The sequence below is a fragment of the Peromyscus eremicus genome, chromosome 4 (genome assembly GCF_949786415.1).
Source record: "Peromyscus eremicus chromosome 4, PerEre_H2_v1, whole genome shotgun sequence".
Lineage (NCBI taxonomy): Eukaryota > Metazoa > Chordata > Mammalia > Rodentia > Cricetidae > Peromyscus > Peromyscus eremicus.
Genome location: NC_081419.1, coordinates 104,005,257 through 104,014,566, shown reverse-complemented (window position 1 = coordinate 104,014,566; position 9,310 = coordinate 104,005,257). Strand labels below are relative to the sequence as shown.

Here is a 9,310-nt window from a genome sequence, read left to right as displayed (position 1 = left end):
ACAAAACAAAAAAGAAAGAAAAAAAAAAAGAAAAAGAAAAAAGCGAGAAGGGCGGCTTCCTAGAGTGAGTTCAGGGAGTGCTGCGTGAGAACTGGGGTAGGAGGGAGGTTCCGGGCAGCGGCGTGTGAAACAAGCCACTCCCGTGGAGACTAAGCTGGGAAGGTGTACGTCCAATGAGGATCCAAGGCTTTCAAGGGCGTTCAGTTTGATGTTTGCCAGCAAGTACGATGGTGTACGCCCGCATCGGCACTAAGGACGCTATAGGTAGGAGGATCGGAAGCTCCGGACCAGCCTGGGCGACATAGTGAGACACTGTCTAAAATAAATCAAAACGAGACGGGGAACCCAATAAAACCACAACGAAGAAAAAAAAAAAAACACCAAAAATCAAAACAAAAACAAAACCCCAAACAAAAAGTCCGCAGCTACCACCGTTCTACGCCCTAATTGGCTTCCAGAGACCGGAACTCCGGGGGCGGAGGCCGGACCGGAAGTAGCTTCGCAAGCGGCGGCATTTTGCAGGCTGCATTTCCGTTAGCCGCGGCGGGAATCGCGCTGCTGGCTGGCGACTAGGCCTCTGTGGAAGCGAATCCGGCGGGAATCTGAGACATCGGAGCCGCCACCATGGTAAGAAGGCCCGGGCTGGCCGCGGGGCGCTCGGGGGTGCGGAGTGGGCCGGTGGCTGACGGCGGCCGTGGGTCGGAGCCGCCGGTGGCGGAGAAGAAGGTCGGGGCCGAAGCCGCTTAATCCGGGCGCCCAAGGCCTGGACTTGGCGGAGGGGCAGGCCGCGCCGGGGAAGAGAGGCCGACGAGCGTGCTCGGCGACGGGCCAACCTGGTCTCCCGGCGCCACGGTGGTTGGAGTTCCGCGGCCGCGGTAGCTGTGAACTTGTGCGGGGTCAATGTGTGCCCGAGCTCCCGGAGCAGACGCGGGCCGCCGGGCCCGACGGAGGGGTGGCGGAGGTCGCTGCCGGGAACCGGAGTCGAGTGGCGGAGGGAGCGGGAGGGCGGAGCAGAGTGTTGGCAAGCAGAGCGCGACCCTGCTGCGCGGTTGTTTTTATATGTGGGGGTCTGCCGGGCGCTGGGACTGCACCCTGAAAGAAGTTCCCGTCTTCTCTAAGTTCGGCTCCTGGCTCTGCGCCGGGCTAATGTTCACTCTGGTAGTTGGGCTTTGGGCAGAGGTAACGGCAGGGAGAGGGGCGGGAAGGCTTTCTCCTGGCCCAGAGCAGGCTCCCGGGGGATTGCTTTGCAGCGCCCCGCTTCCCCCGTGGGAGGGAGGGCTGGAAGTCTGGAGAGCTGCCGGAGCAAAGAAGTAGAAGGTAAGAAATGGTCAGGAACCTGGTTGCCGACGTCCTTGCACTTTGCTTTATCAACTGTAGTAAGACATCGCTGAAAGATTTTTCACAGGCTTAATAAACACGTTAGATTGAGAAAGGTCAGCCAGGGATAGTGGCCGGTGCTTGAAATCTCAGTTTGTAATTTCTATGCTAAGCAGGCAGAATCTTGATTTTTTTTTTTCCCCCTGGAGGCCAGTTTTGGCTACAGAGAAAATGTAATATGTCGAAGATTTCCCAAAAAACATTAGTTGCGTAGCTGAAGAAACCCGAGGTAGTAAAAACAGGTTATCTTTTTGAGGGTTGACTGAGGCAAGTCCTTAGTTAACCTTCAGCGTGGGTCATCTATTTTATTAGTAAAAAGGGATGACAATGGGCCCAGTTTTGAGGATTAAATGAAATACACAATCCCTTTAAGAGCCTGGCTATACAGGGAGTTACCAAAAAATGTTAGCTGTTACTGGGCAAATGGACCCACGTGTGCTGATCCTCTCCAACAGAGCTCTTTGAGATGATTGTTTAAGCAGAAAACACATAATGTGGGTTTTCAGGTTAGGGCTGGGTAATGCTAACGGGTGAACAGCAATTGCAATTCCTGGTACAGAGAAGGCACTTGGGTAGTTAGAAGTAACATAATACCAGTTAGACTTGTGGGGAACTGATACATTCCTGAGAGAGATTGCCACAGGTACCTCTGTTCACCCAGGGATGTGTATAGGCTCCTCCTCTGTTTTTGCAAAGCTACATTGGGAGCCAGGCTAGAACCAGGATAATTGTTTCCCTTAATTAAAAATTAAGGCTAACAAGTTATATATTAGACTATTAAGTATCCACACGAATTAGCACTCTGGCCCAGAAAAGTTACCTAAGTTACCCTACTCCAGTTCTTGATTTGAGGACTCCATTCTTGCTTCAGAGCTGATTCACTTTCTGGTAATAAGCTTTTCCTTAAGTGGATTTTTAGTGCCAGTTGAATTGCAGTTCTTAGTTTAGATGGATTTAGATGTTTGTAGCACTGAGTCTACACAGTGGTGGATGGCTTAATGTCTAGTGTGCCTACTGTGGATGGATTTGATTAGTTTGTGGGCACTTCACAGTCCTGAGACAGATACAACATAGACAAAGTCAGTCATAATCTGAGGAAGAGTGCCTTTTTCCCCCCCTCGAGACAGGATTTCTCTGTGTAGTTTTGTGCCTTTCCTGGAACTCTGTAGCTCAGGTTGGACTCGAACTCACAGAGATCTGCCTGCCTCTGCCTCCCAAGTGCTGGGATTAAAGTTGTGTGCCACCACCGCCCGGCTGAGTACCTTTTTTTAAGGGCAGGGATAATGGCAAATTAATGGGCAGGAGTCAAGGCTGAAAGCTGGGCCATAAGGTTCTCAGGAAAAGGCCTTGTTTGGAAGATAGCTGAAAATTGTTGAGAAAGTTAGACATAGAAAATGAGGCGGTAGTGGAGGACCAGAGTGTGTGAGCCCAAAAGGGCTGAGCCTCACTGCTCCCTGCTCCCTTCCTGCAGACTGTGGGTAAGAGCAGCAAGATGCTGCAGCACATTGACTACAGGATGAGATGCATCCTGCAAGATGGCCGGATCTTCATCGGGACCTTCAAAGCTTTTGACAAGCATATGAATTTAATCCTCTGTGACTGTGATGAATTCAGGAAGATCAAGTAAGGAGAGGGCTGTTGGGAGGGAAAAGGCACTGGGGATGGACCCGATGGGGATGGGATGGGTGGACCAAGTGTGGGATGGCCATTCAGCTAGGTGTTCTCGTTTGCTCACCTGCCTTTTGAAGGGAGAAACTGAAATGGGATTTTGGCTGCTAAGGAATCTCTTCCTTAATCTAGAAAACCTTGCTCTCTAATTCTAGCAAAGTGGAAGTTGGTGAGGAGGGCTGCTTGTCTTTTAATTTCTCGGATTTTGCATGCCCCTGGGTCCTGGGGTAAAGGGCTCTCATGTTCTCCCCACAGGTGTGTGAGGGGGGAGAGCTTGATTTTCTGGCCTCATTACCTATTTGTAGAGCTGTAGCCTACAGGGCTCTCGTATTGCAGCCTGGTCTGAAACTGCTTTAAGAAGCCTCTGACCGACCCTCTTCAGGGTAAGTGCTCTGCTCCCCATGTGGGTTTGGGGCCAGTCATTTTTGTTGGCATTTTCTAAAGAATTGAAGATGCTTCCTCATTTGCTGCGATTCTGTAAGTTTATTAGCTAACTCCGTCAGGACCATTAAACTCTCCCAGTCCTGCTTTATATATTGGGGACATCACGAGGCTCAACAAGTGATGTGACTTTGTGTCATATGCACACTCCAGATACGCAGCATTGGTGTTATGTACTGACTGGATTCCCGTAAATTCTTTTTGAGATCGTTCTCTTTGTGGCCCAAGGTCAAGTATAGAATAAAAATGCAGAGATGCCTGGGTGCCTGGTACATGTTAGAGTGGGCTAGCAGATCAGTGTGGAATTTCATTTTAAAAATGAAACTGATTTTCTGATTAAAAATACTTTTTCAAATAAAATTAATGAGAAAAAACTTAAATACCTGCCCTTTTTTCATCATGAAAAGCTAATACAGCTTATTTAACAAGACAGTATGAGCTAAAAAGGGGGGAAAATCTAAGTTGTTTTTTAAAAATCAGGATATTATTTCTTATTTTAAAAACTGTGGCTTTGACTCCCTGCTCCTATCTTGCAGATACTTTTCCAAGTTTACATTTTTCATTTCATTCATCTTTTCCAGTTGTTGCTGTTTGGGGTGGGTTCTGATTTGAGGTCACCCATGTGAAATTTCTATGTGACTCTTGTAAAAATTCAACTTCTTTGTATGTGGAATTTCTCCTACCTTGTCCTCTATCCCTTCTATTCTCATGTGCGGCGAAGGGAGGAATTGTAGGCCTTGAGGTTGAATTGTTCCTGGTATAACACTGCATGGATGTGTAGTGGGTGGTATTCACCTTTGTTTAGGAATTGTTTAGCCTGCCTTTTGCCTATGAAATTTTAAGCTGAAGGCAGGGAACAAGGTAATATCAAAGAAAACCAGGGAAGGCATTTTCAGTTGACTGTGGAAGCGTCTACACCAGGGCTGGGCTTTCTTGCTGCTTGTCCTGTATCCTGGTCTGTGCATCTTCTTGGCTTGGTAGAAAACACTCAGCCATCTCCATATGAGGTCACTTAGCCTGAGATGCTATCCAAAGGACCTGTTTTAGAAAGTTTATATACTGTTTGTCAAGTGATATAATATAAAGCAAACCTTGGTGATTCCTAGATAGGGAAACCTAAATGTTTCCTACCTTCTAATACTTTTTTGTCTAAAAATTCAATTTTAGGCCAAAGAACTCCAAACAAGCAGAAAGGGAAGAGAAGCGAGTTCTCGGTCTGGTGTTGCTTCGAGGGGAGAACCTGGTCTCCATGACAGTAGAAGGACCTCCTCCCAAAGATGTAAGTTCCTCCTGAATACCTGTAGAAGGGAGGCCCTCATGGGAGCTGGGCTCTGTTAAGTGCTCTGGCTGTACACTCCTTTACAGTGAGTGAGTGGAGAGCTAGAATTTGGGACTTGAACCCTAATCAGCAGGGGAGCTACCTGAGGCCATTCGTCACTTCCTAAAAATTTAACAGTTCCATAAATTATGTAACAACAATGAATGAACAAAGAGGGAGGGTTCAGATGGAGAAAAGGGGAGGGAGAAACTCTTAATCATAATCTCAAAAAGAAGTAATTTAGAATACATAGTAGTTTCTGCTGGGTGTGGTGGTACGCACTTTTAATCCTAGCAGAGGCAAGTGGATCTGTGAGCTCAGGACTAGCCAAGGTTACATAGTAAGACTGAAAACAAAAACCACTCCAGATCATAGAATTATGGATGCTTTGTTTGGTAGTTACAGAAAAATAATATTTATTGGTCATCTGTTCACCAGGGACGGCAGTGCTTCATTTAATCATTGTAAGAAGATTTTAGTTTGCTTTTGAAAAATTATTCTCACCTTGTTGATGGAATAAACTAAGTTTAGCAGTTTGTCCAAGATGTCACAGCTAGTAAATGGCAGACCTGATATGTGATCCAGATGATCGTGGTTCTGCAAACCAGTGTATGTTTATAAATAGAGCTGTCTAAAAAGAACCTAACCAAATTTGTTTTCTCTTGCCGGAGACTATTCTTAGCCTGTGTTTATGTATATATGTGTGTTTTAATTGTGCTTGATTTGGACCTAGGATGTCATGTATGTTGGGCAAGCACTCTGCCACTGAAGTTGCATTTTCAGCTCCCCCGTTTTTTTTTTATCCACACACATGCTTCTTTGTAATGCATGAAAAAGTTTGTTCTGTCTTTTCAGTTTGTAAACATCCTTCAGTTACCCTCTTGACTTAAGTCTTGCTAATAACTTACAGATAGCCTCTCAAGTGAGTAGAGAGTAGTTTATCTCATTCCTTTTCTTATTTTGAACACTACAGCCTTCTTCATTTGTAAATATGTATTAGAGGTATTATTTGGCCACTGTCACTTAGCAAGAGAAAATCAGAGAACCAGTGGATCTCATGTCTCTGTTGACAGGTCAAGTGCTATTTTATTTTCCTAGGCATGAATGTAGGTATCGAGTGACATACTTCTCTAGACTTAAGTTCTAGTCTCTTTATAAGGGGTGATAGGTAGGTTCTTGGTCTTGCATGGAAGAATGGTGTTGATAGGTATGTTAGTGTATATAATTAGTACTGTTTCAATGCCTTATAAATGCAAGAGGCTCCTAGGCAGTGCTATTCCAAGGTGTACTTAGAATTCTTTAGCCCACTGAGCATTTCAGCATGTTTTGTACCAGGCCCTTTCTTTTCGGCCACCAACCAGCTCCCAAATCATTATGGAGACTTAATTAGTTTTGAATGCTCTGTCTTAGCTCCTTTCTAGCTAGCTCTTTTAACTTGTTTCTCTATGGGGTTTTTTTTTTTTCTTTCCCTCTCGAGACAGGGTTTCTCTGTGTAGCTGTGCGTCTTTCCTGGATCTTGCTCAGTAAACCAGGCTGGCCTTGAACTCACAGAGATCCGCCTGCCTCTGCCTCCCTGAGTGCTGGGATTAAAGGCGTGCACCAGCACTGCCTGGCTCTTTGTCTATGTTTTGCCTTGGGGCTTTTTACCTTTTCTTACTTTCTTGCTGTCTGTCTGTCTGATGGCTGCCTGGCTTCTGGCCCCCGGCGTGTCCCCCCTCTTTCTCCTTTTCTTGCTCTTTGTTCTAATTTTTTGAGCCTAGATTTCTCCTATTTATTCTCTGCCTGCTAGCTCCACCTATCCTATCCTTTCTCTGCCTAGCTATTGGCTGTTCAGCTCTTTATTAGACCAATCAGGTGCTTTAGGTAGGCAAGGTGAAACAGATGCAGCATTCTTTACATAATTAAACATACACCCTTACATCGTTAAACAAATGTAGCATAAACAAAAGTAACACACCTTTACACAGTTAAAGTAATATTCTACAGCATAAACAAATGTAACATCTTTGCCCAGTTAAAATAATATTCTACAACGATCTTCTTTTCAGACTGGTATTGCCCGAGTGCCACTTGCTGGAGCTGCTGGGGGGCCAGGAATCGGCAGGGCTGCTGGCAGAGGAATCCCAGCTGGTGTCCCCATGCCCCAGGCTCCTGCAGGACTTGCTGGGCCAGTCCGAGGGGTTGGAGGCCCCTCACAGCAGGTGAGGCATTGGAGGAGGACTACCATTTTCTGGTAGCTAAGGGAGAATCCACAGCTTGATCAGGAGTCCAGAATGACCAGTCTCATGATGAGTCGTGATTGTCAGGCTATCAGTGTTTGTGTGAAGAGATGTACAAAAGGTATTCCAGCCAACTGAACTTAGCAAAAATGTTCCTGTGACATTGAATGTTCCTTCTCTTTCCATGTCACCAGTCTTAACTGAAAGTGCAAGTGCTTTTTTTCCCCAGTTGGATTGGCCAAGAGGCTGGAAATTGGGCATTCGGGCTTCCTGATGGTTGACTTTCAGGAGAAGTCTGACGGCATGAGTTGTAGCTTTAGGAGGCTTCAGGCTCAGTGCAGTTTAGGGGAAGATGCACAGTTAGTGTTTTGTTTAATTCTTCTTTGTTATTTTAGGTGATGACTCCACAAGGAAGAGGCACTGTTGCAGCTGCTGCAGCTGCAGCCACAGCCAGTATTGCAGGAGCCCCAACTCAGTACCCACCTGGTCGTGGGGGTCCTCCTCCACCCATGGGCCGAGGGGCGCCTCCTCCAGGTGAATATCCTCAAAGGAGACCAGTACTAATTCATCACCAGATGCCTTAGCTGGATTCATGATGAAGTAGCTCTTGACTGAAACTGATGATGAGTTTGTGTGATTAAGCAGGATTACTCTGAGATCCAGCCTGGCTGACTGATTGGGAACTAGCTGGACAAGAGCCGTAGGAGCCCCTCTCGGGCTCGGGGGCCCTTTTGCTTATAGAGGCTGAGAGGATGGATTGGGCTATCTGACTGGTACATAGCTTTGTATGTTCCAGCTTTTAAGAAGTCACTTGGGCTTTTCTCCTTCAGGTATGATGGGCCCACCTCCTGGCATGAGGCCTCCTATGGGTCCCCCAATGGGGATCCCTCCTGGCCGAGGAACTCCAATGGGCATGCCCCCTCCTGGGATGCGACCTCCTCCTCCAGGGATGCGAGGTAAGTGTCTACAATAGTGACTGTCTTCCTTCCCTAGAGTTTATTGGGCCAGCAATTGGAGATTGGCTTTAGACCTCAATTTAGGGAAGTGAGCTCTTGGATAGCTGTGTCCAGAAAGTAGTGAGGAGGGAGTAAACATTAACAGGTTGGTCTTGCCTCCCTAGTGGAACAGAGGTGTGTTCAGTGACTAGTCAGCATCCCTGGCTGCAAGATGAGAGTCCCAGAGATCACAGTGGAGACTGTCCCATGCCCTTGACTAATTAAGAGAGTTCCTCTCTTGCTGGGTGTGGTGGTTCCTGCTTTTAATCCCAGTATTCCAGAGGCAGGTGGATCTCTGAGCTTGAGGACAGCCAGGACTACATAGTGAGTGTCTTTGTCAAAACAAATAGCCCAGAAAGCCCAGAGAGCATTCTGACTACCAGCCCTGTGTTCTTTCCATGAAGACATAGTAGGTCTTAACATAAATAATACTCAAAATTTATCACCATTTTGTTTCTCTTTGATTTTGTATTTGTGGGTTGTTGTTTTTTTGTTTTTTTTGGTTTTTTTTTTTTGGATATAGCCCAGTCAGCCCACCCCTGTAGTCTCTTGATAGCTACCTGCAGAGTGGGAAGCTGGGGGCTTGAGTTACAGATCAGGTGTTGACTAACGTTTCTCTTGCCTCAGGTCTGCTTTGATCCTCGCACGCATTGTGACAGTAGCTCCACCGAGGTGTGGCCCTATTCCCCAGGGCCGAGTTACCATAGACCTGTTCGTTTGTTATGCTGTTCATGGAGTCTCCCTGGATCGTCTGGTTTCCCTTTCAGGGCCCCCTCCCTGGGGAATGTGCCCTCCAAGGCCCTAGACTCATCTTGGTCCTCCTCAGCTCCTTGCCTGTTTCCCAGAAGGCTGTACATAGTCCTCTTTTTTTTTCCTGTGGCCTATGAAGCTGGTTTATAATAAACTCTTAAGAGACTGTTATACACACTTGATATATTCGTTTGTCTTTAGAAAAGCCTTTGATGAGTGCCTTATAAAGGGTTTCCTTGGAAAAACTAACCCTACTCTTAGCTGCTTCCCTATATTTTACTGTTGTTTGGACTAAGAAAATTGCAAACTGAACTACAAGGAGGCTTTTTGTCCGTCAAATTTAAAGACCAGTTTGAGGAAATAAGCATTTATATGCTGTTCAGTGTTACATCCCTTAGATAGGCAGATCTTTATGAAGCATACACTGAAGGTGAGAACCCTGTGGGGTGGGGTACTGTTAGAACTTTATCTCAGGGCCACACAACACACATGCACATACTGCAACCTGACTTTTAAGTGGGATTGCCATGATTTCTTTGGAT

At 46.4% G+C, this 9,310-nt stretch overlaps 1 protein-coding gene across 1 annotated transcript; it reads left to right on the top strand.

Moving 5' to 3' along the window:
* The first annotated feature begins 476 nt into the window (after positions 1-476).
* On the top strand, positions 477-8,945 carry Snrpb (small nuclear ribonucleoprotein polypeptides B and B1). The gene is made up of 7 exons (XM_059261410.1): positions 477-627; positions 2,849-3,000; positions 4,654-4,765; positions 6,853-7,005; positions 7,419-7,557; positions 7,854-7,979; positions 8,646-8,945. Exons 1-7 carry the CDS (start codon positions 625-627, stop codon positions 8,654-8,656), a joined length of 696 nt encoding a protein of 231 aa, XP_059117393.1. The 5' UTR covers positions 477-624; the 3' UTR covers positions 8,657-8,945.
* The last annotated feature ends 365 nt before the right edge of the window (positions 8,946-9,310 follow it).

Excerpts from the sequence above, each read along its gene's own strand:
- Snrpb (XM_059261410.1), top strand. Across the intron at positions 3,001-4,653 it reads GATGAATTCAGGAAGATCAA|GCCAAAGAACTCCAAACAAG; the intron begins GTAAGGAGAGGG and ends ATTCAATTTTAG. Across the intron at positions 4,766-6,852 it reads AAGGACCTCCTCCCAAAGAT|ACTGGTATTGCCCGAGTGCC; the intron begins GTAAGTTCCTCC and ends TCTTCTTTTCAG.